The 27,166-nt window shown below is 39.5% G+C and overlaps 1 protein-coding gene across 2 annotated transcripts in view; it reads right to left on the reverse strand.

Annotated features, from left to right (window-relative positions):
• DCP2 (decapping mRNA 2) overlaps nucleotides 1–26,942 on the reverse strand; it is a 54,470-nt gene extending 27,528 nt beyond the window's left edge. The window contains exons 1-4 of one of the 2 annotated variants that reach the window (XM_055536486.1): nucleotides 26,673–26,942; nucleotides 14,867–15,018; nucleotides 8,271–8,398; nucleotides 7,760–7,858 (exon numbers count right to left, since the gene is read on the reverse strand). In XM_055536486.1, the coding sequence (XP_055392461.1) occupies nucleotides 7,760–7,858; nucleotides 8,271–8,398; nucleotides 14,867–15,018; nucleotides 26,673–26,725 (432 nt within the window). In that variant the 5' untranslated portion in view covers nucleotides 26,726–26,942. Of the gene's footprint in view, nucleotides 1–7,759; nucleotides 7,859–8,270; nucleotides 8,428–14,866; nucleotides 15,019–26,672 lie in introns of those variants that run through there. The other variant, XM_055536485.1, reaches the window with a different exon arrangement.
• Nucleotides 26,943–27,166: the final 224 nt, after the last annotated feature.

A 27,166-nucleotide genomic window follows, 5' to 3' on the forward strand; every position in this document is an offset into this window, starting at 1 on the left:
GCACTGCAGAGCCCAGGAGCTGCGATCACCGAAGCCCGAAAGCCCCAGAGCTCCACAACAGAAGAAAGCCCTTGCTCGCCTAACCAGAGAAAGCCCTCGCACAGCAACAAGGAGCCCACGCCACAGCCAAGACCCAGTGCAGCCAAAATTAAAAAAAGAAGGGGCAGCAAAGACTCTTCTGAGCTGCTGAAAATATTCTTTGACCTGGATGGTGGTTTCACAGACATGTACATACATAAAAATTAATAACCTGCTAAGTTTATTTTATACTTTTATCCGTCAACAAAAAAAGCTTAAAAAATAATTTTTACATGGTTCTTAACTCTATTTTTACAGTTATTCTCTTTAACTCTCTCCTTTGAATATCTTATAATCAGAAATTAGAATACCTACCAGTCACATGTATCTGTATAATAATTAAAAGCTATGCTAAAAGTAAACTGTATAATCTAAGTTCTTTGTAAGCAGACCCTATTTGTTACAAACAGAATCTAAATGAATACATGCTTAACAAAACAAACACTGAGGACTAAGAGCCTGTTTCAGATTAAAGACTGCAAAACAACAATTAAATGCAAACACAGGGCAGGAGCCTAGGATAGGATCCTGTATGGAAGAAGGGGTGGAAACTGCAGAAAAGGACTATACTGGATCAACTAGTAAATCTGAATACTGAATTATCTGTTAGATAAAAGAACCTTTCAAACCCATTCCTGAATTTGATAATTACACTGTGATTATGTAAGAGAACTTTCTGGTTCTTTAAACTTATTGATACATGCAGTAATAGTGGTTATAGTAATAGTAATAGTAATAAGTAATAGTAATAGTAATAAGGGGCATTATGTCTACAATTTACTCCTAAACTATTTAGCAACAACAATAAAAACCATATACCCATATGTATCAAAAATAATAAAACATGGCAAAATATTAACAGGTGGGTCTATTCTTTTTATTATTACTATAACATTAACACAATTTTAAAGACTAACATGTAATTAATGGTAACGTTGTTGTGGTGTATTCATTCAAATATATCCTGTGTGCTTAATAAGTGACAGGTACTACCCTATCCTATGCACTGATTTCAGAAATGAATAAAGCAAGCACTGCTCTTTCAAGAGCTTCATCTTAAAAAGAAATGATTAACTGCAGTATGATATACATGTCAGAAAGTAGGTGGGTGCCATGGGAATACAGAATCAGGATGCCTACCTCAGCCTTGAGGGGCTTCCCAACTGCCCATGTAGGAGACACCAGTTTGATCCCCAGTCCAGGAAGATGCCTGCAGAAGGAGATGGCAACCCACTCCAGTATTCTTGCCTGGAAAAATCCCAAGGACAGAGGAGCCTGGTGGGCTTCAATCCACGGGATCACAAAAAGTTGGGACACGAGTGAGCGACTGAACATCAACTCAGCCCTGGGCACAGGTGAGGTGTGAGGTGTGAGCTGGGGTGGTCACCTGGAAGGCTGTCATAAGCAGGGTCCTATCCTGTGGATACATCTGGGCTAGGACTTGAAAGATGACTAGAAGTTTATAAGACAAACAAGAAGAAAAAGATACTCCAGATAGCTGAGAACGGCTATAGCTGAAGAATTATAATGAGAAGAAATGGTACAACATGAGGCCATTAGTGTAATGTAACAAAGGCAGCTTTGACACCCTGTACACCCATACTTAAACATAATACAATGCTGCTGCTGCTAAGTCGCTTCAGTTGTCTCCGACTCTGCGCAACCTCACAGACTGCAGCCTACCAGGCTCCTCCATCCATGGGATTTTCCAGGCAAGAGTACTGGAGTGGGTTGCCATTGCCTTCTCCGATAATACAATGCTGCTGCTGCTGCTGCTAAGTCGCTTCAGTCGTGTCCGACTCTGTGCGACCCCACAGACGGCAGCCCACCAGGCTCCCCTGTCCTGGGATTCTTCGGGCAAGAACACTGGAGTGGGTTGCCATTTCCTTCTCCAATGCATGAATGTGAAAAGTGAAAGTGAAGTCGCTCAGTCGTGTCCGACTCTTCGAGATCCCATGGACTGCAGCCTACCAGGCTCCATGGGATTTTCCAGACAAGAGTACTGCAAGACTTCTTAATTATAAAAGTGACAAAGATTGGTTCACCTCTAAAATAAGGTACTCATTCTCAACAAGCATTTACCAGGAAAAAATTTTAATAGCTCACTTATATGTACAGATAACAAATGTAAAACCAACAAAGGGTTAATATCCAAAATATATAAACAGCTCATACAGTTCAATATCAAAAAAAAACAAAAACAAAAGAACAGTCAAAAAATGGGCAGAACCCAAACAGCCATTTCTCCAAAGACATACAGATGGCCAGTAAACACATGAAGAGAGGCTCAATATCGCACATTATTAGAGAAATGCATATCAAAACTATGAGATTATCGCCTCACATCAGCCAGAATGCCCATCATCAAAAAAAATCTACCAACAGTGATGCTGGAGAGGGTGTGGAGAAAAGGGAACCCTCCCGCACTGGTGGGAATGTAAACCGATACAGCCACTGTGGAAAACAGTACTCAGCTTCCTTAAAACACTAGGAATAAAATCACCGTATGACCCACCAATCCCACTACTCGGCCACTACTCCCGCCCTGAGAAAGGCACAGCGCCAGAATACACACGGGGTACTGGCAACGGCCAGGACGCGGAAGCAACCTAGACGCCTCCCGACACGTGAATGGATGAAGCAGCCGCGGTGCGCTTCCACAGTGGAGTACTGCTCAACCATAAAGCGATGAACTTGAGTCAACTGTAGTGAGGTGGATGGACCTAGACCGTGCTGGAGAGCCAAGTAACTCAGAAAGAGAAAAACGAGTGTCCTATGTTAACGCATATATACGGAATCGAGAAAAATGGTACTAATGAACATAGCAGAGACGGGACTGTGGACACAGTGGGGGAAGGCGAGGGTGGGGCAAATTACATACAACAGCGCAGTGTCAGTCGCTCAGTCGTGTCCGACTCTGTGCCCCCTGCGGACTGCAGCCCGCCAGGCTCCTCTGTCCATGGGATTCTCCAGGCAAGAACATTGGAGTGGGGTGCCATTTCCTTCTCCAGGGGATCTTCCCGACCCAGGTAGGCATCAAACCTGGGCCCCCTGCACTGCAGGCAGATTCTTTACCATCTGAGCTACCACGGAAATCCTATATACACAATATCACACATAAAACAGGTAGAAGAAGTTGCTAAATAACACAGGAAGCCCCACCTAGTGCTCTGTGATAACCTGGACGGGTCATCTCATGGCTGGGGATGGGTAGGGAGGCTCAGGAGGAAAAGTATATATATACATACACATACACAAATACACACACACATAACTGATTTGCATTACTGTACAGCAGAAACCAAAATTGTAATGCAATTTTCCACCAATAAAAGAATAAAATTTAAAACCAATTTTTAATACCAAATCTTCTTTGAATCAAACCATTCCTATATGATAATTCAGAGTTAACGTTCCTGGCACATGGAATAGGATTAACGCCTCAAATGATATCAGATAAAAATCTCTACGTAAGTGTAAAAAAATGTGCTACCCAAAGAACACCAGCATAGACAATGAAATCCTCTACCTAAAATCTATGTCCTATAAGCCTACAAGTGGTAGAATAAACCAGTAATTCCTCTGTACAAATTCTATCAAGATTAAATCACATAAGGGCACATTAAACTAAGTGTCATTATAATAAAATGCTGTTCTGCCAAATAATAAGCAGCAACATGAAATCTCGAAACCACATGTGAACTGCCAAGTATTCCATGTTCTCAAAAACAGTTGTTGTTTCACCACAATTGATAACAAAAATATACCAAGATTATCTTAATACAGCTTTTCAATAAAACCTAGAGAACATTTTTCACATCTCTATTCTACATCTACTTCACTACTGAATAAGTGTTCAGAAATAACCCAATTAACAAAGGTGAACCAAGTGATCAAAGAGAAGATTGGAAACTACTAATTAGGACGGCCATTAGCTTTCTACTGACGATTATTCACAGCTTCTCCCTGAGCGGCCTGCTTGCCACTGCTTCTTCAGCCCAGTCCACACACACAGCCCTTACAAGAGGTGTCAGATTCTGCTGTAGCAAAATAAACACTTCTACACACTCATACACGATGAAATAACACTAATACAATTACAATAAAGAAAATTAAAAGTTATTAAGCAACCTAAAATAAAACCCATAGTAGAAACCAGAGGGAAAAAAACATGGTAAAAACAAGAGAAAAAGTGCTTAACACATCAGCCTAAGCCTAATGATAGCTAAAAATTAAGACAAAACTTCTCCATATGTATTCACACAAGTGAAAATGAAAAGTGTAATATTAACATAAACTCCTATAAAATGGAGTAACAATCTGGTTTTCAGCTAAGACACTGATGGCGCGCCCCCTCCCTCAGCGTCGCTTCTATTGTGCTGCAGCACCACCAAGTGGCAGAAGGATACACTGCAACTCTGGAGGGCTGGTTGAATACTTCAACACTCAAAAAGAGCAACAAACTATGGACTGAACCTTCCAAAATTCTTAGGAAGGCCTAACTCCCAATATGACTGTACCTGGAGACGGGGCCTGTGAGGAGGTGGTGCAGGTTACATGAAGTCATGCAGGTGGGTCTCCAATCCGACAGGACTAGTGCCCTTTAAGAGGAGGAGACACCGGCAAACTAGCGCCCTGGGCTCTCAGTCACCCAGGGAAGGCCACGCGGGCACACAGAGGCAAGGCAGCTGACTGCAGGCCGGAGGGAGAGCCTGCACCAGAAGTCCACCAACAGGCAGCTTGCTCTTAGACTTCCCAGCCTCCAGGAGTAGAAAATAAACGTCTACTGCTTATGCCACCCAGTCTGCAGTATTTTGTTATGGCAGCCTGAGTGGATTAATACAGCAATGCTACACCTTAATTCCACAATCTGTTCTTTATGAGAAAAGCATTCACTTAAAAGGAACAAAAGTCAAAAGATTTGCCTTTAAAAATTCTAGCCCTTAAAATAACAGAAATTTTAAAAAGTTTTTTCTAAACAAAAGTTTCTTTATCGGCTAAAAGAAGCTATTATTTAGATCAGAAAAGTTAGAAGTTAGGATTAATTTTTATTATCAAAGGGAACATTTTTTCCCCAAAATTAATCAACTGTGGTTCCTAAGTACACCTGTGCTTTCCTCAGAGCAAGACAAAATCTTTAAAACAGGGGAGGCGGAGGGAGATTCATACTGGTCCAAATAAGAGAGGCAAGTGTTAACAGGAAATACGTATATGTACTTAAAATCAAATTTCTTCTGCTTACATCTGGGTATGTGTTTAGAAATTCTCACCAATTTACAAACATTCCTGACTGCCTATATATTAAATAGCAGCAAAGAACACGAACTCCAGAACCCAAATACCAGGGTTTGTGTCTCTGTTTTGTGCTTACTGAGTACTCAACAGCTCTGTTTCAGTTACCCATCTGTAAAAATAGAGATAACTTCCCATAAAAGCTGCATCTTCCCCTACAGGATTCTCCATTCTCCCACTCCCCTGGCCCCAAGAATAAATTTTATTTACTTTCTTACAAATTATGGTGATCCACTGGAATCAGCACCACACAGACAGGATAACTTTCTATCTCAGTACCCAGAGCAGAGAGCAAAGAGGAGAAACCAAGGTGAAAACTGTCCTGGTTCACAGGTTAACTTTCTCTTTTTATCCCAAATACCCGATTTCTGCATCATCCCGACTCTTTATAATATCATGTATAAAACTCATGAGATGGAGCATTCCAGCAGTAGATGCAGGCAGAGCCCTTGGGTCTAGGGTCCTACAGTTTTCCAAGATTAGGCATTTGATTCCTCAGAAAAGATCCAATTATAAAGATAGCCCATACCACCTAATTTAGCCTAAATTTCTGTTACTGCAGTTAATATTTCTTTCTGGACCTGGACAACTATCTCACTACTGTAGAAGTCTACTCCATGTATAAGGCATACGGATTAACTCCACCAAATAGGACAGTATGGCTCCCATTTTGCCCTTCTTTATAAGCAAGACGACTACAAAAACTGAAGACATGAAAGGGAAGACTTTAAGTACTCCACTTCATCTCCTGCCATCTGCAGAAAATAAAGGAAAAGCTCTTAAGAGGATGTGGCATTTCCTTACCTGCTCCCTAAATAGTTTTCAATTTTAAAGGGTGGGCATAAAACGTCTTTGGTATAAGCTGTTGCAAAATACTTGCTCAGATAAGCTGTTTCACACTCAATTTAAAATGCAGCATTTTCAGTCATTTTAAAAATCCTACTCCAAAGTAAATAAGCATTGATACTTTTTCTACAGTAAATGACCACTAGTGGTTTTTAAGAATTTTAACTATTATCCCTCACTAACAAATAGACTCGAACCATGCAGTGAACACTGCTCCAGAAAAACATTGAGCAAAAAAAAGAGATTCAAATAAAATATGCCACAAAATCCATACTGCCATCTCGAAAAAAAAAAAAAAAATCTCAAAATTCAATCACTACCAGCTTAGACTCTAGAAAGATATCACTTCTAGTTATGAATATCTTGCTTTTAGAAACAAGTCCTTGAGTTAGACTCCTAATAATTTTATATCTTACACAGATTTGTCCACTTTCTCTAGCTATTGAGCAGCATATACTAAAACTATAATGGAACAAAAACCTTTCAACTCCTAGTCCAGTTCTCTTTCCATTTTATCATATTTCCTCATAGCGCAACTCCTCAAATGTCAAAGACAAGGTGTACTGTTGTAAACTGATAAATAAGAATACCGTATACAATGTATCACAATGTATTACTGTGGGCCACAGCCAACTGGTTACATTTGATAAACAATTTAAGTAAGAGTGAACATCCTCCTTTTACAAATAAGAAACTAAGGCCCCATACAGACAGCTAGTCTGTGGCAGTCTTTTGGGGAAAAAGTGACCACCATCTAGAAAGATACCCAGTTAAGATTGAATGGGCAGAAGAGAGGCGTTTCCAGGTAGGAAAATCACATAAGCAAAAGCTTACTGGATAAAACAAATCAATCAATTCAGAGGACAAAGAATAAATTCTTTGACCAAGAATGCTATGCTAAGTAGCTTCAGTCGTGTCCGACCCTGTGCGACCCCATAGATGGCAGCCCACCAGGCTCCCCATCCCTGAGATTCTCCAGGCAAGAACACTGGAGTGGGTTGCCATTTCCTTCATTTTCTTCTTGACTAAGAATAAAGACAGACAAATTTAGGAATGGCTAAGTTTTGTGTTGGGGGTAGGAAAGGGAGTTTCAACTCTTAAAAGAATTAAACTTCATCCTACAGGCAAAGGGAAGCTAGAGTGGGCTTTTACCAATAAATGTAAACGTCTCAGAAATTGTGCGTTTGTCTAGAAGCCCAGACTATAAACATAAAACAAAAGTTATAAGAGCCAAAATATTTAACCAATCTATTTAATCCAATTAAATATTTAATCCAATTCTAAAAGGAAAAGTGGAAAAGATATTACAAAAAAGGTTAAATAATAAAATAAAATATGTACAATGAAAGAAAATGAAACAAATGAGAGAAGAATAAATGACAGAGGTGGACAAACAAATTAACAGTTACATAACATAAGATATTACTCCATGCAGGCAGTCAAGTTCTGGAAAGAGGATTAAATGATCCAAACAAGTCCAGTCTCCAAAGCTAAACAACACTCAAAGCACAGCCACCAAACGCATCAAACTGCAGTAACTCACCTCTCTAGCAGCACAATCATGAGGAGCTTCTTCTTTATTTACTTTTCCTTTTGGAAATCCCCAGCCTGATTTTGCGAGGTACCCCTGAACCAGTAGTACCTGCAAAACAATCAACAGGTAAAAATAAAACTTGCTCTCCTTTCCCATATTCCTTTCTAAAAGCCAGAAGTGCTTTTCTCCTTACTTCAGATAACTGTTATCGCCAACAATTTTACTTGGTTAACTATCTTCCAGGAGGCTAGATATAATATTACTTTTCCTATGAAGAAAGGCATTCTGCCCATTTTAAAGTATTTCTTCAGCAATCAAGTTCCTTTACAATATGCCATACTGCAACAGGTATGAATTATTAAGACCCAGAATGCAGACAAAGTATGCAAATTTTGGCCTTGTAGCACTAAAAATCTAAGTATACATTTAAAACCTCAGTTCAGAACATTATAGATATAACATTAAGATGAAAACAGCTGACTACCATTTCACTTAAAAATTCTGTATTACTCTCACTCACATTTTCAAGTGTCTCATCAAGAATAATTGCACCATATGTTGGCACTCCCATTTTATATTCCTTCCATTCATCCAAAATTTTTTCCACATCTTCACCTTGAGGCAGCAAAAATGGACAATGATTGAAGAGTACACCATGTGTTAAGGAAGCCATTTACTTTCTACCTTAATACAGTTTAAGCACATATATATAGAGAGAGATCTTTTTAAATGAATTTTGTATTTTATACACAATTACTCACATCTTCACCTCATTTAAGTGTATCCTTCTTGTCTTTTCACATTTTTTTTCTCCTGAACAAAACATTTCTAACTTCTGCATTTAGCCTAGGCACAAATCAAGTAAACTTTGAATACACATACTCCGGCACCCTAAGTTAACACCAAAAAACTCAGGGCCACGTTAGCACTTCCGATCACTAAGTGTGTCAAATTTATCATATTAAGGGTCAACAGATACTGAAACTGACAGCAAGAAATATAAGCACAGTACACACAGCAAGAGGTAGGAGCCATCAGAGTAACCAGAAGTGGGAATTCCCTGGCAGTACAGTGGTTAGGACTCTGCTTCCACTGCAGGGGGTACAGATTCAATCCCTGGTTGAGGAACTAAGATCCCACAAGCCTCTCAGCCGCCCTCCTCCCCCAAAAAAGAAGCAGAAGTAGCTAACTCTAACTCTGGGAAGCAGAACTAGAGATGAATGAAGCATGCCACCCTACAGGGCTGAATATTTTTCTTTACCATGTGTATGTATCGCTTTTATAATTTAAAACATTTTAAAGATGAAGATTAAGGATTATAGAGAAATGTAAATATGAGTATTAAGGAAAGTATGGCCTGTTTCAAAAGAAACTGGGTATGTCTCTCCAAAACTGAGCAGAGCAAAATAATTTTTTTCTAAAGTAAATAAAACCTAAACCTGTAAACTATATGCTCAGGCTTCCAATACTCATATGCTACCAAATGCCTCATTACAACACTGTTAATTATGAAACCTATGGGCAAATTATAATTTATGACAGTGTTTCTCAAACGGAGGACATTCTCAAGGGTTTTCAAGTTCTGTGAAAGCTTACATATTCTGTCTTTTCATTTTTCTGTTAATGTAAGAAAGGAAGGTTTTGTAACAGATAAGGCAAAGAAAGGTGCAGGGAAAACTTGTACACACACGTTGACATCCGTAAAGAAGTCAGCATTACATTCACATTAACTACTGAGTTAAACAAAAACATGACATTAAATTCATTTTATGGAAACGAGTTTTATGAGCTATACCTTTTTCTGTTTAAAAATATGCTTTGGTTTTATAGCTGCAGTAAGAAATAAGGTTCTCAAAGAGCTCAAAAAAGGCAACCATCTATAACAACACTGTATTAAATAGGCAAGCACTAGGCTAAAAATGGAGAAGGCAATGGCACCCCACTCCAGTGTTCTTGCCTGGAGAAGCCCAGGGACGGGGGAGCCTGGTGGGCTGCGGTCTATGGGGTCGCACAGAGTCAGACACGACTGAAGCGACTTAGCAGCAGCAGGTTAAAAATATTTTTTGTTTTCATTTATGGAGTGGGGAAATCGTGTGGATATAATATTAACTATTCCATAAAGCTCTATGGAAGAATTTTGGAAGATTCCAGCTTCCTATCAATTCTGAAAGCTATTTCCCATTAAAAGTCTGGCCTGAGATATTTAGTAAAAAATTCCTTATGTGTTTTAGGTCACCACAGATTTTATTTTTTAATCTAACTATATCTTTTAAATAAATGGATATTTTTTCCATTAAAAATTAACCACAGGGGAAAAAATATGAAAATAACCCAGGAATAGAAGTAACTTCCAATAGTGTTAAAGAGGAAGTGTCAAAGAGGAAGACACTTATCTCGTCTTTTTCCTTTCTCTTCCTTCCGCCTACGACATTCCTAATAATTTCACAGTGCATTAGTGTCTCTATAACAAAGTTTTAGTTCATCTTTCTATCCATTAAACAACTTCTTCAAAAATAACAAATTAAAATCAACAGACATAATCTTGAAAATTATCTATACTCTTCATTTATCCATTTTTTTTCCTACCCCAAAATCACCATAAAAAGAGTCAGCTGATGAACCAATCAACTGCAGACCAAGATATATTTTAAATTAATGATGAAAAGTACTTGCTCAAGTCCACACAATTAGCAAATAACAGAACCCAATCCAAAATGACATCAATTTCTTCAATGAAGACAACTCTTCAATCTTCCTCCATATTCAATAGTACATAAAGTAATTCATTCCAACAATGGAGTGGAAAGTTTTTTGTTTTTTTTGGTTTTTTTGGAGTGGCGAGTTTTTAAATACCACTTTTATTTAATGAGACAATGTACTTAACTCAAAAAACCCTATGATATGCTCTGAGTAATGATAATTATTTTCTAATTTTTACTAAAATTATTGACTACTGCCTTATTTTCTTAACCATCAAACTAAATTATTTTGCATCTTCAATCTTGGCTTACTGGGCCTTACCAACATTTCTAAGAGAAAGACTGAAGATCACACTGATTACATAAAGAATGGAAGCTTTAAGCACATACGTCTACTTGTATTACACATATCCCCTTTCTTAACAATTCAGGGATTCTTTAGTAGACTCTTTTCAACATTTCTGCAAAAACATGAAAAATACACTCTAACTGTAGACAATCATTTCGCTGTAACTACCATCCAAAATCCTTCTGTTATCACAGATGACATCAATTTCCTCTCGGGACAACTTGTCAAGCTCTAGCCCCAGTTCCCTGTATTCCTTGTCCTTCACATCCACGCCCACTTCTGGGACCAACTCCCACAGCAACAATCTGCACCTTGCCATCAACAGAACTATTACAGTGCTTTGATTAGAATAAAAGATCTTGGCCATAATTTTATACAGCAGTCTTTTAAGTAGTCACAATATATGGTTATTCTACATCTATTTTTGACTGTTCTCCTGTCTCCATATTAGCACCCTCTGGCTTTCATTTTCTTCTCTCCACAATATGGTCCATCACTTCAATCAATGTCTTAGCAATATTCAAAATTCTTTTGCCACAGTTATGAATATAGCTCCCCAGCAAAACCTCAACCCAGAAGCAAGTCCAGGACAGTCAATCTATACCACATACTGGGGTATGTAGTATATACTCAGGCAAGTACTACTGGGGCATACTCAGTTAAGTGCTAACCTGAGTAGCCACTAGAGAAAAGTCACAGGACTATGCACAATTAACAAAAGAAAAAACAGAGTCACAGAAAAGCCCTACTATTTGTCCAAGGCTGCACGACTGGTAAATGGCAAAGATGGGATGGTAACGCAAGGGATGTGGCTCCAGAATTCATACTATTAACTTTTACTCTAGTCTCACAGGTACCACAGATCAGTGCATCCGTCATGCCCCCACAAAATTTCTCCTTTATTTCTCTACAAATGGAATGGCACACCCATCCACTCAATCGCTCAGATCAGAAACCTGGATACCATCCTTGACTCCTTCCTCTACCTCTCCTCAGACATTCAAGTTAAGACAAAGTTTACCTCCTAAATATCACTGAAATTTAATATCTTCTATTCACTTCTATCAGAAGTTTCCATTTCTCTCTCGTAAATTAATGAAACAGCATCTTAACTAGGCTTCCAATCTGATGTTCCTCCAACTCACTGCCTGCACTGTCTCAGGAATGTTTTTCAAAACATCCCTAGACAGAAGTAAAGAAATGTGGCAAAACGTTAACAATGGGCAAATACACAGAAAGGGCATGATGGCACTTGATTTAACATTCTTTCCACTTCTCTGCAAGTTAAACTTTTTTCCTGAAGTCTTTTTTTAATCTCCTACATTCTTTTATTACCCTTATGGGTAAAGTCCAGACAAATACGGCCCACTAGACTCTGCCTCCAAAGAAGATTTTTATCTATTGTCAAATTGGAGTGGGATTACTCTCTTCACTATTTCTAATGAACCCTAGGCTACCTTATCAAAACCTATCAGACTTTAGTGTAATCACGTCCTTTCCTGCCTGTCATCTTAAAGACAGCAACCAAATACACCTTGTTCAATGCCTGGCACAGAGGAAGCACTCAATTATTTAATGGAGTCTACCACATTAGAAGAAGCTTTTTCTTCCACGTAGTGAATTAGAAGAAACTTAACTAAAACAGGGGCACTTTTTTTTTTAATAATAAGGAAAGTTTTAAAAATTCATATATATAAGCACAATTCCAATTGTGTTTCAGGAAAAACTGCAATTCAGGAGACTCTGGGTTAGGAAGATCCCCTGGAGAAGGAAATGCCAACCCACTCCAGTATTCTTGCCTGGAGAATCCTGACCTCTTGCCTAGGGTCAGAAGAGTCAGACATAACTTAGTGACTAAACCACCACATAAGCACAAAATCTTATCCAGAACCCCAAAATACGTACAGTTGCTCTTGTAAGACCCCCAAGTCTATGCAAAACAGACCAAAACCAAAGAAGACAGCCTTCTTATTTTATCCATGTTTCTCCAATTAGATTATAGCTCCTTAAAAACAGTGTTCTATGATTTCCTCATAAAATCTGCTACCAAGACTCTAACAAAGATAGTGCTCCACAATACTTCTATTCCTCCTTTTTTCATTTACTTCTCCATACTTGCTGAAAAACTTTCAAAGGTTAACAGCTATATAGAATAAACAGTTTCATTCATTTTCTGCAGGGGTTCCTTATTTCATGCAGCTAAGACAAAGCACAGGGAGCGGAGTATGAGGGTTACTTTAAATCACCTGTTCCCACTCCCTCTAGTGTAGTACAGTGAACTTACGGGTAGAGCTCCACATCAACACATGGTTTATGCTGAAAAACAATGACCAAGAGAATAAAAATCAAAGCATTTTGGCTCAAGATTTTAAAACTCACAAATTCCCCTACATAATTTCCATCCCTATCTCCTCTTGGATCCCTGTAAGAATCTTAGTAAAAATTTACTTTCCAAGGTATTGCTTATCATTTCCAACTCCCCAATTTTGCTCCATACCTTTTCTTTATCTACAATGTATTTCCCACTCCAGCCTGCTTATAGGAAATGTATCGAATGAAAATTCTACATTCCCTTTAAAACACAGCCTTGCTTAAACTTGCATAAAACTTTCCACCTTCTGCCAAATTCTAAAAACAGTATCAAGAGCATTAGCAATTTACCAGGTTTTTGGCCTTGTGACACAGCTTCCTTTTATAATCTTAAATATTCGTGTGAATCTTTTATGACAAGTTTCTATCTTATTTGTAAATAGGGAGGAACAAAAGCTTCTCAGAAGGCAAGGAATCTGCCATAAAACCAAAAACTGTTTTGAACACAGGAAGTATTCAATAATTACTTATGAATATCTATACCAGAAAGGTAGTAATCTCAATAAAGATCATTCAGTTAACTGGAACAGCAAGAGGAATGTAAAAAACAACAAAAAAAACAAAAAAAAACAGATCAGTTCTAGAAACAGGCTAGCTATATCTGAAAGAAAAGAAAATCAAATTTATTTCTAATTATCACTGTACATTTTAGGGGGTCCTCAACATAAATAAAAATACAGTTGTCCCTCCAGTATCGACAGGTGTTACCAAGTCCAAGCTCACTCTGCTCACTACATGACAGGCCGATGAGTCCAAGACACAAGGCTGAGGCAAGGAATCTGATTTATTCAGAGCCTAACCAAAATGGCCAACTCATGTTTCAAAATAATCATTGTACCGGGGTCTGGATGCCAGGTTCTTTTATAGAGAGAGATGGGGGGAGGTGAGGAAACAAAGTAAAAAGACTATTAATCTTGCAAGTTATCTCCTAGAATGGCCAGCCTCAGGCGGGTGTTCATTTCTTCCTTCCTGCCAACTACAGGTGGCGGGGAGAGGGGCTGGTTCTGAACAAGGGCACTTTAACAGTCAGGCAGAGAGGCAGGTTTCTCCGAGGCAGGCCATTATGTATGACTGTAGTAATAACAAAAGCAATATGGAAAGCAAGTCAAAGAAACAGTTTCAACATGGAGTCGCAACTGACTTCTCCCTGCAACAATGTGTGACCCACAGATAGCGGGGCTGACTCTACCATGCCATTTTACACCATCAAAGAAACTTGAGCAGGCTTCCCTGGTGGCTCAGCGGTAAAGAACCCTCCTGCCGATGCAGGAGACGTGGGTTTGATCCCTGAGTCAGGAAGATCTCCTGGAGAAGGAAATGGCAACCCACTCCAATATTCTCACGTGGGAAATCCAATGGCAAAGGAGCCTGATGGGCTATATAATCCATGGGGTCACAGAAAACTGGACATGACTCAGTGACTAAACAAGGAACATCTATGGATTCTGGTATCCTGGAGAGAAGGGGAGGTCCTGGAACCACGCCCAGGAATACCAAGGTACAACCCTGCTATCAAATTGTGCCTACCACCATCAGGCACAAACCGTATGTATGTGCTTTATGTATTTGACAAATTTTAGAAATCATTATGTTTTATTTAAAAGATTATAAATCTCAAAGACAAGCAAAAGAAAATTTGTGCTAAAACATCTTATTAACAAGAATGAAAGACAGTCATTGTAGTAATAAAAAGGATATCAGCTTTAGCAAAGTCTCTTATCCCACACTGAGGTAATCCTGGTGTGTTCTGCATGTAGAAATCCAAGTAAAACCAATGGGCAAGTTCAATCTGAAAACACACTCGGATAGCATTGTCTCTTTCCTCGCTGGGAATATGCAAAATAAATCGGCTGTCAAAAACAAAAAACATACAAAAATTACATTTACAAACCATAACAATTCATTTTAACCTTTTTAACTGCTTCATTCCTGACCCACCAACATGAAAATAGACCAAAAGCAGTACTGATCAAGGAAGCAAAATTGGCAGGAAACTGAAAGTGTTTGTTAAGTTGCTCAATCTGTCCAACTCTTTGCGACCCCATGGGCTATAGCCTCTGTCCATGGAATTCTCCAGGCAACAAGACTGGAGTGGGTTGCCATTCCTTTCTACAGGGGATCTTCCCGACCCAGGGATCAAACCCAGGTCTCCTGCACCTCAGGCAGACTCTTTACCATCTGAGCCATCAGGGAAACCAGAGAAAATGAGTTAGTTATGAATGAACTCATTCATAACGCAGTTTTTTTAAGAGGCCATCTATCCTCTGTTCACAAGTAGAGATTAAGAGCTCACTAACAATAAATTAAAGGTGAGCAAGAAAACAAACTTGTGGGACTTGCCTGAGGTCCAGTGGTTAAGATTCATTCCATGCTTCCACTGAAGCAGGCACAGATTTCATCCCTGGTTAGGGAGCTAACATCCCACAAGCCATGTGGTGTGGACAAAAAAAAAAAGAAAGAAAAAAAACCACTAGGATTCCCTCCCATGTCTGGTAACATTTTCAAAGAATATATGCAAATAAATTCATACATTCAAACAGAAAAGATATTAGCTGTTTAATCTTTATATTTACAGTATTATAAAGAAATGTAAAAGCAATCATTAATAGACCAGACTTCCCAAAGAGCTCATCTGAAGAACCTGAGTTCAAAATAACTTTCAAACACACTCACTTTAAAAAAAAAAATATCTAAACTGTCTTTTCTAAGTACATTCAGAGGGAGGAAGAAACAGTTAATACATAGTATAAGTGTACACTATAGTATATATACAATATACACTATATTATATATACAAATGTATATGTATGATTAAGATAATGAACCCCTTTTTTGTGCAACAAACCAAAATTTATGTGATTTACAGGACACATTAAGCAACCACCATTAACATTCTTCCATGCTTAACTTAGCATTTTCTGTAACCTTTTTCTAGTGACTTTTAGAGACAGAATGAATTACATAAAAGAAATCCACTGGTGTCTACAGTTATTTTTTAAAATTAAAAATAGCATCACCCAAATTGATCACTCACACAACCAGTCCACAACCTCTCTGGCACCAGTTTTCACAGAAGACAATTTTTCCATGGACTGGGACAAGGGGGATGGTTTGGGGACGATTCAAGTGCATTACCTTTACTGTGCCCTTTATTTCTATCATTATTATGACATCCGCTCCACCTCAGATCACCAGGCACAGATCCCAGCCTTTGGGGCCTCTGACCTACACTATTCACTAGTTGTAACATTAGTGATAAATGTTCTTTGCTGTTTTCAAGTTTCAAATCAAATCTCAAAACAATGCTGTAAAAATTATAAAAATATATCATTCCAATAGGGAACTGGATAAGTATAAGTTAAGACAAATGTATGTACAATAATCTAGAAAAACAATGGGGAAACGAGCTTAAACCACATCTATATTAAGAACAAGACAGGTAACACGCAACCCTGATGGCATAAGACATAAAAATCTCTTCCACGTGGCATTTAAGATCCAGTGCCTGCTCACCTGCACAGCCTCTGTCACTCTGTAAAGTTCTTTATACCCAGTGACACCTGATTCTTAGAAATGTCCTAAATCACCATCCACATACTATCTCTCTCCTCTCCTTTTCTTATAATTCATTCCTCATGACTTACTTATAGGTCATGAGGAATGACTTATGAATTACCTACTTCATTCATTTCTTCTAATTCATTCCTCATGACTTACAAACACTGCATCTCCTACAGTGGTAGGTATATCAGACTCCTCTGAATAGGTTTATATACTCTTTCAACTCCTACTCCATTAAAGCAACTATCTGATTTTTACTACTGCGTGCATGCTCAATCGCCAAGTCATGTCCAAGACTTTGCACCCCATGGACTGTAGTCCGCCAGGCTCCTCTGTCCATAGGATTTTTCAGGCAAGAGTACTAGAGTGGTTTGCCATTTCCTTCTCCAGGGGATCTTTCTGACCCAGAGATCAAACCCACATCTCCTGCATTGCAGGCCAATTCTTTACCACCATTACTGCCCATAAACTGTTTCAAGTTAGTTCACTGAGATAAGGTGCTGAAATCAGTCCTGAATATTCATTGGAGTTTCGATGCTGAAGCTGAAACTCCAATACTTTGGCCACCTGATGCAAAGAATTGACTCACTAGAAAAGACCCTGATGCTGGGAAAGATTGAAGGCGGGAGGAGAAGGGGACAACAGAGGATGAGATGGTTGGACGGCATCACTCGACAGACATGAGTCTGAATAAACTCTAGGAGTTGGTGATGGACAGGGAGGCCTGGCGTGCTGCAGTCCAAGCGGTCGCTGAGTCGGACACAACTGAGTGACTGAACTAACTGATCTTTGCATATTTTTATTCCTATAGTCTAGCAAATTGTCTGACACATACTAGAGTAACATACTGGCAGTTACATTTTATCTTTGAAATATAAGATGGAGTAAGCATGTTCTACTCTGTCCTTCCCACAAAATGCAGCTATAAACCCTGAATGAAATACACAGACCAGCTATTTGAGGACTGTGAAAAGTGAACAGCAGCAAGAAGATTGAGGAGGATGACAAATATCTGAATTTACCATTTTTCCACCCTCCAGTATCCCTAAGGTGAACTAGGGGTTAGAAGTGAGCTCCAGGAGCCCTCAAGTTCTGCCTCAAGGATCAAGATAGGAATCTAAAGGAATCTCTCCACGCTTAGAGACAGTGAGGGAAATTCCCCCTCTCCTCCATTCTCTCATGCCACAGTACCAAGCAATGCCATACTGGTTAGAGCTGGCAGCAAGTGACTGCAACAGGGATCCACAGAAGTTAAAACTTTGTTGGACAAGAACATTCCTCTCCGATCACAAGAACTGTGCAGTCCCAACAGAGTACGGCCAACGTCCATTGCTTATTTTTCTTCTAATCTCCAGCCATGTGGTCCCAGGCATGAGAGAGTCACAAGAAACATGGTAAAGTGGCTTTTGGTTTCTGCCATTTTTCAATATTCTACACACCATTCCCCTCTCTCCATCGTCCCAACAAATGGTATCTTAGTTTACTTTTTCAGCACTACTGACATCTGGAGCACATAACTCTGTTGAGAGGAGCTGTGCTGTATGCTCTCCATGTTCAGCAGCATCCATAGCCTTTGCTTACTAGGTATCAACAGCACTCTCCATAAAGCTGCACCAACCAAAAAGATCTCCAGTCACTGCCAAACATCCCTCGAGAGGAGCAAAACTCAGTCCCAGTCTATAACCACAGCGTTAGATCAGCATTCAAGTCTTCACACCATGATTCTATAAATACAATTCACAACTAAGCCATATGATAAGTCACAGTTTTTTCCCATTTTAAAAATTAATTTAGCTGCGCGGGATCTCAGTTGCAGCACATGCGATCTTTTAGCTGTAGCATGTGAACTCTCAGCAGCAGCACGCAGGATTCTAGTTCCCTGACCAGAGCTCGAACCTGGGCCCCCTGCGTTGGCAGCAGAGTCTTAGCTGCTAGACCACCAGGGAAGTCCTTGTTTTCCCTCTCAAGCACAGTCAAAAGTTCTCCCACTAATTAATAAATGTCTTGTCATTGCTTTCCTTTCTCTGCATCTGTCAGTAACTCAATCTTTCACTCATTTTCTAAGTTCTTTTCTCGAGGTGTTCATTCAGACACACTGGTTCCATCTTGAAGACTATCCCTGAGCCTTGTGATCTGCTCCAATTTGGAGTGACTGTCACTGCATCTGATACACATCTGTCATCCTATGCTGTCCGCTCACTAGCATCCTATGGTTCCCACGTTTCCGCCCTACACTAGACCTCATGTTCTTACATCCTGTCTTCCTCCTGATTAAGGTACTTCCTTATTTTCACTTAGTACCACCTTCCATGCCTTCCAGAGAAAAGAATGCAGGAGAGATAAATATGAAGACATAGTGAATTTGAAAATATCTTTATCCTCACACTTGACAATTTGGCTAGGTAAAGAATTTCAGGTTGGAAATCATTTTCCTTCAGAATCCTGAAGACAGTGCTCTTTCCTGCCAGCCTACAATTTTGATGTGTAGACTGAAGCCATTTCAATTCCTTCGTCCAACCTTTTTTCTCACTGGAAGCATCCAGCTTCCTCCTTCTGTCCTTCATGTTCTAAAATTCCCTAGCTGTCTCTTTTCCATCCACTGCATCACTCACTCAATGGACTTCATCTACGTGGAAACTCACCTCCTTCAGTACTGTAAGACTCGTGCAATGATCCTTTGAGCCTCCATTTTTCTCTGTTATGTCCTACCTCTAGCTTCTAAAACCCTTACTTTCTGGGAAACAGTCTCTTGCAAGCCACCTACTGGGCTTTTTGTTTCTACTCTCATATTTAAAATTCCAAAGGCTATTTTTAATTGCTTAAATTATGCTTTCATAGATTATTCTATTACATGACTGTAAAAAACCTATCTCTCTAAGGAGTAGTTTTGGGGTTTTTTTCTTCTCCTACCTGCACAGTTTGATTCTTTCCAGTTGTTTTTCATTCTCATTGCTCGTTTTAAGGTCTACATTCTGCGTTGAAGTCTATTTCAGATAGTCATACTTAATGCAACAGACCACAAAGCTTTCTTAGGAGGCTTGTCAAACATGAGGGACCATTAAAGGGGATTAGGCTGAGCCATTTGATAGAGGAACTTCCAATGTCAGTATCTTCAGGTGTTTCCTCATGGGCTAGTCAGATCACCTAGACAAAAACCTTCCGATCCGTCAGGAGGCAAAGGCCAGGCTGCCGCTTTCTGGGAGCCGAGCAGGGGAAGAGGGATGGCTTCCAGGATGTGCACAGTACTCGCCACCTCATCTCTGCCGCCTTCCAACATCCTCTCATTCTGAAGCAGAGTGACCACTACAATGTTCGCTCTGTCACAAGTCTGTCGGGTCTGCTAAGCCACACGCCACTTTCACTTCTGCTGTGTAGTTTCCAAATTTTGTGGCTCATCTCTTCATCCATTCTTCCCTTTTTTGTGGGGTTATACATTTGAATTTTTTTACCTTTTAGTGGAGTAGATGCTTGTGCACAATCTACTATCTTTAACTAGAAATTCATCTGACAACACATTTCTGGAGGATACTCACCATGATCTAAAATGGGTACAAAAACACCCAAGACAGAGAAATGCAATCCCAGTCCCATCCCAGTCCAGAGAAGTCCTGCAGATACACTGCAAGATGAGAATAAAACTTTTTAAAAGGCTAACATAACAGTAAAGTCTATTAGTAGGAGACCATCCACACTTCGTTCATTCCTGACAGTCAGGAGTTTTCCTACAAAAGGTAGTCGGGAGGGAGAACACCATCCAAGACTCTTGCCTAACTTCAGAAAACAGGTATGAGGGTTGGCACACCAAACCAAAACTCCTGCACACTGGTATTCAAGGGTTCCCCACCGTTTAAGAGCCAGCTCCCTATCTATTCTCATAAAGAAGCCTCTACAGCCCCATCTTAAACATCTTAAAAAACCACCCAACGTTTCAGGAAAACCTAATTCAAGACAAAGAAAAAATTAAACTCATTTTAAAAAACTGGCTCTGAACAAAAGTGTTGTCAAGGATATCTCCTGGAACCTTGATACTGCAAGTGTGGGCCCTGGGCCACCTGGAAACCTAACTGTGAGAAGAGAAACATTTCAGTCAGACATTTCAGTCCCATACAGGCTCAGAAAGCTTGCTCCCTAATGATCCTCTCAAAGAAACAACTTTAGAATGTAAATCAGCAAAACAAGAATGAAAATAAAGCATAAACAGAGGATTCAAGAGAGAAGACACACAACCTGGGAGAGCGGGAAAAGGGAATTCTAGTACAGCGCAGATTGGACTAGACAGTGAAGATCTCCAAGACAGCATTCTCTAGGAAAAAAGGATTCAGCAGAAGAGCAGATGATATAACTGAGAGCAAGACCAAGGATATCTAAGGAGCAGATAAGGGTGTGATGGTGGAAGGCAGCTAGAAACTACGAGCATTTTGAGGGAGAAGGGTAAATGTACAAGAGAATCACAGTCCAAACATGAAGCAAAGTTAGAACAAAAGGGGGAAAAATATTAAAGAACAGTTAGAAGGAACCAGGGGATAATGAACAAAGCATATGCGTCTTTATCCAAAAGAAAAAACTAAAAGGTATCATTTAGAGCAATTTGCAGAATATAAGAAAGAAGAATTTACTTGGTCATTCTCTCTCAAGATTCTTAAAAAAGGATCTTGACTATGTTCAGAATCCTAGCCATTGTAGACTTGCCTCTACTATGAAAAGCATTTACAGTCATGACGTATAACAAATGCCTTTATTATTGTTCACCCCCTGCAATCAACCAGTAGCAGAATGTTTAAGATTTCATAATGTTACAAAATGTAACATAAATACTATCCATCTTAATTTGTAAGTCACCTGGATAGAAGCTGAGGGAGTAGGTAAGAAAAGAAATGGAAGAAATGATGGGGCACTAACTGCCTCACCCTACCAAATACAGATTCAAGAGACACTGACGTTCATAGAACAGAAGTAAAACTTTCAAGCATAGTAAAGTCACAAAGATAACCAGTGGAACGATTTAAAGTAGTAATATAACTGCACTGGAAGTAGGACAAGAGCAACAGTAAGTGTGAACTACAGTCCCACCTAATAGTCTACCAAGATACACTAAATCCTCAATCTAAAGTTGATAGAAAGGGGTACAAGTAAACTTTAAAATACTGAAATAGCCATTACAAAACTTCACAAAACAGGTAACGTCTGCAGAGCAGAACTAGGATGAAAGGGGTAGGGCAAGAGATTGTTGCTTTTCAGTTCACAAATTCATCTGTACTGTTTGATTTAAAAACAAAAATACCTTACAGATGAGTACATTTTAAAAGTTAAAGGCAAACTTTTTAGAAACTTTTAAGAAAAAAAATTTTACACAGGAAAATTAAACTTCAATGCTTTCATTCTGTGAATGTTTGTGATGTGTTTTATATATTTAAAAGTGTGTGTATATACATAATACACGTGTATATTTTAAAAACTAAAGTAAAATGCTTTTCACAATATTTTGTTATGGGAAAAATTTCTCCACCTCACAAAAGTCATCTTTTCAATGTTTCCACAGATAGAAAAAGCATTAGCTCAAGGACTGAAATTAACACAAAAATGTTTCAGGTGAAATGAACACTTAAATGGTTATTTCATTAACCTATGCGATCACCAAAAAAGCAATATTAGCTGCCAGAATATACCTTTCTCCTTTTAACACAGGAGTGACCTTACCATTTAATTCTTAAAGGGACTTAAATAAATAACTTCAAACTCTTCTTTAAGAGGAACAACTTACCAAACTGCAGTTTTCAGTTTTTACTTTAAAATCATGCTTTCCAAATCTTTAATAAGATTATTTAAATGATACTGAAAAATATTTTTAACTTTTAACGTTAGAAACCATGGTGCAGTTTACGCCCATGGTGGATTCATATTGATGTGCGGCAGAACCAATACGATATGGTAAAGTAAAAAAAATTTTTTAATTAAAAAAAAAAAAAAGAAAGAAAGAAACCATGGTGCACCAAAGACGAATATCACCCACCATACAATGGTGCTGATTTACTTTTACATTCGCAAACATACTGTATTATAAAGCAGTTTTGGTTCACCAAAGCATTTTAGACAAGTCTTCCTTGCTGTCCTCCAATTCCACTTCACCCACAAGTTACCAGTTTTGTCAGTTTGGTGTATATACTTTCAGAATTCTGTGCATGCACACAAACATGTATTCACAAAAACATTTAAAAATTTAACACAGAGCACCAAATGACTAGTTATTACACTCAGTAGTATATTGTGTACATTTTCAAGACACAAATACTCTCCTTCAGTTTACTGTTTGCTAACTGCCTTAGGAATTTCTAATGGCTGCACAATATTCCTGTAAATGAAATACCCCATATTCAACTGCCTGAAAATTAACATTCCATTTCTTAGGTAAGCTGTCTAATGGTCACAAAGTCATATCTTGAAAATTTAAGTCTCTTGCTCTAATTTCTCACATAAAAATCACTCTCAAATTTTACATTTCCCCAAAACATATTAATATATGGTCAATAACTAAACTAGACAAGATTAGCAGGACTATGTTTTATCAAAGATCAAAATAATAAAAGGAAAAACCTTAAAGATACCAATAAAGAAGAACTAAAACTGGAGAAAATACAAAGGAAGTGAAGAACAAGAGTCAAGACCGAACTTGTAAATCAAGCACTTTAAAAGGTACAAAAAAATAGAAAAAAAAGATGTTAAAAAAGTACAAAAAACTAAACTTTTTCAATTTAAGCTTTATTTTCATAGAAAATAAGTGTGAAATTTTCTGACAGAGCCCATAAGCAAAAGCCAGAGTTGTTAATATTAAAAATCTTTAATCAAAGATATTGTAAACATTAACTTGAAAATGGTATTACTTTTAAAACCTGAAGTTTTAAGAAATGGTTATTTGATTCTGAAATGGAGCAGGAGTCATCAAGGACATCCCCACCCTCTCTCTCTCACCTCTTATTTAAAGGAAAGTTTTAGCCTCCTAAGCTAAATTTGATTCAGAGAAGCAAGAAAATGCAGAAGACTAAGGAACGCAGTTAAGCAAGACAAGATAATACTGGCTTAACCATAAAACAAAGTCAAGGACCTTTAGTTCCTGTGCAAGGCCTGTAGGTAGTATCCTGAGCCGTATCCTTCAGTTGTTTTGTAAAAACTAAAACCCTCACCAGGTGGAAGAAGCCAACTACATGCTAACCACCAACAAGCAGACCTCAGACCCTTAAAACCAGGCTGCTAATTTGAAATTCTATAATGCCACCCTGTTACCTCACCACCACCTAATCAGAAAGAGGTCCATGAGCTGATGACTCACCACGACCCTGCCCTCATCTTCCCCTTGAGTCTGTCTTTTAAGCATGAACTGCCATTCTTCCTTGCAAGGCCCAGCAGTGAATGCACCAGTACTTCTTTACCACAATTCTATATCAGTACAGGCTTTGCTGAATGTCAAGCAAGTAGACCCAAGTTTGGTTGGACAACCGTTTCCTATTAGTTTATCAAGTCCTAATTTTTAAACACATCAACCATGTGGGTCCAAAAAACAGTAACTACCAAAAATTTCCTTAAAGGAAAAAAAGAAAGTTTTCTCTATTCCAAAAGATCTGTATAAAATAGTTTTAATACACTAAATAGAAAATCAAGTAAGAATCTTTAACACTTAACAGATGTTTAACATGAAGTCTACAAAACACCATTATTTTTAAGTAGGATTACACACATCAAATCACCTTCGTAACAGTCGATATGACTTCTTTAAATGATGCAGTCTTCCGTAATATACAATATAAACCCAATACTAATGGAACAATTGGGCTTCCTTCATAGCTCAGTTGGTAAATCATCTGCCTGCAATGCAGGAGACCCAGGTTCGATTACTGGGTCAGAAAGATCCCCTGGAGAAGGAAATGGCAACGTACACCAGTATTTTTGCCTGGAGAATCCCATGGACAGAGGAGCCTGACAGGCTAAAGTCCATGGGATCGCAAGAGTCTGAGACGACTTAGCGACTAAACCACCACCAATGGGACAAGTAGTTTAGATGCCTGTAAAAAGTATAAATTACCTATCTTTTCTAAACCACCTGTATCCCTATTAATTCATACAGAACTATTGCTCATCTTTCCTAATACTACTCATATTTAATTTTTCTGACTATAAAATGTACATCCTCTAAAAAAATTTTGGAAAGATGAATCAGAAAAACCATAATTCCACTTTTGACATGTTCTCCCATTTATCTAACAAACATCAAACCTCTTTTTTTCTTAAGTTGTAACTGTATCATCACTAAAGTACAGTGACGTTAATTCTTAGTGGTTGCAGAATTAGTCTTACTTACCTACATGTACTTTTGTGAAGTAATAACATTAGAGAGGACTTTCTATTTCATCCACCAATGTTAAGAAAAAAAGGCACAGGCATTAGAAAGAAAAAGGCAAATCCTGATTGTCTAAATTAAGATGAAAATGATCTTGTATAAATTACAATGTGAGTCTGACAGATGAAAATGGAAAAAACTCCATCTACCAAACAGGGTTATTTTGAGGATTAAATGATACACGTGAAGAGAGCAGCCAGTGTCTGGTTGGCACTCAGTAGTAACTCCACACGGAGAAGGCGATGGCACCCCACTTCAGTATTCTTGCCTGGAAAATCCCATGGACAGAGGAGCCTGGTAGGCTGCAGTCCATGGGGTCGCGACGAGTCCGACACGACTGAGCGACTTCACTTTCACTTTTCACTTTCACTTTCACGCATTGGAGAGGGAAATGGAAACCCACTCCAGTGTTCTTGCCTGGAGAATCCCAGGCTCGGGGGAGCCTGGTGGGCTGCCGTCTATGGGGTCGCACAGAGTCGGACACGACTGAAGTGACTTAGCAGCGGTACCTCCACTAGTATCAGTTCTTCCTTTCCCCTTAAAGTCGTGAATGTAACACAACTACTAAAAGCCAGACTTTTAGACATAAATAAAGTGAAAAGTGGTCGTTTTAATCAAAGCTTGTATTCATTTGTAATTTAAATTATTTCACAACCCACTTACACCAGCGACAACTCACCGCTGGTTTTTACTACAAACACCGCTGGTTTGGTTATTACTACACCAAAAACATTTCCTTTTCCTGAAGTAAAATTTTAAGTCTATTTTACACATGCTTGAAAGTGAAAGTACACTTGCTTGGCTATCTGAAATTATAGCCAACAAGAGAGAAGAACGCAGAAAATTTCTCTTGTAAAATTATACCATCCGTTAAAACCCAGCATGTGAATACCGTTCAAGAAGGACAATTAAGAGATGGAGGGAAAAAGCAACTCTAGACTTTTCTTCCCCTCACTCCCAAGGATAAGGTTGGGAATGAACAAGAGAGTAATTTTACACAGCAATTTACAGAGAACGCCACGGACGTATAAGAATACCCTCCGGGGCGGGGGGTAAATTCGAAAACTTCTCTACGTAGGTCCGAAAAGCTGGGACTCCAAGACTTAAAAACCTCGGGATCTTTCAACAGAACTGGGGAATGAGATGGAGGGAAGAGCGAGTAAGACGGTCTGCAGAAGTCAGTCAGAAAAAGCAACGGGAGGGGGAGGGGCAGCCCCCAAAATGCCTAAGACCCAGGCTTTAGCGAAGCTGCTTCGCTTGCGGGAAAGCAAACTAGTTGAGTAACTAAGAAAATGAGGAAATCCCAGCGCTGCGAGAGGAGAAATGGAGGAGAGTGCGTGAGAAACAGGGAGGCAGCAGCGGAAAAAGAAGGTTGGTGTCGTCGGAGATAAAAGTCGACAGGGAAAGGGAGCAGAGGCGGGACGGGAAAGCCGGGACAAGGATGTGGACAGGGAAAGGAGACGCGGAGGTCTCCGGGGTCGCCGAAACTGAGAGGGGGCAAAAAGAAAAGCAGCGGACGACAGGGGGCCGAAGCAGCGCGGGGTGCCACGGTACCTGCAGAGATCGTCCAGGACGCTGCCGGGAATCTCCACCCGTTTGGTCTCCATGATGAGGACCCACAGCAGGAGCAGTGCATCCCGGCTCCGCGCGGCCGGGGACCGAGGGTACTGCAGGAAGACTCCGGAGAACACGCAGCGGCGGCGGTAGCAGCGGCCGTGGCTCCTACGGAAACGAGAAGGGGAAAGGGGCGGGACCCGCTCACTTCCTTCCGGCTCCCTCAGCCCGGGACCCCGAGGCTGGGCCGAGGCGGGGGGCGGAGTCCCGAGAGCCACGCCCCTGCTCTGCTTGAAAGACCCAATGGGAAGGTGGAGAACTGGGACCCTAAGCAAGCTAAGCAAATGGGAAGGTAGAGAACTGGGACCCTGAGCAAGCTAAGCCAATGAGGCGTTTGTTTATTGGTCCGTCGGCTCCAATCCGTCTTCAAGCTGCTCAGTTACCACTCAGTAAACCAACTTCCCGCCGCTCGTCCTGGGCCTTGGGTGGATAGG

This window comes from Bubalus kerabau, chromosome 10 (genome assembly GCF_029407905.1).
Source record: "Bubalus kerabau isolate K-KA32 ecotype Philippines breed swamp buffalo chromosome 10, PCC_UOA_SB_1v2, whole genome shotgun sequence".
Taxonomy (NCBI): Eukaryota; Metazoa; Chordata; class Mammalia; order Artiodactyla; family Bovidae; genus Bubalus; species Bubalus kerabau.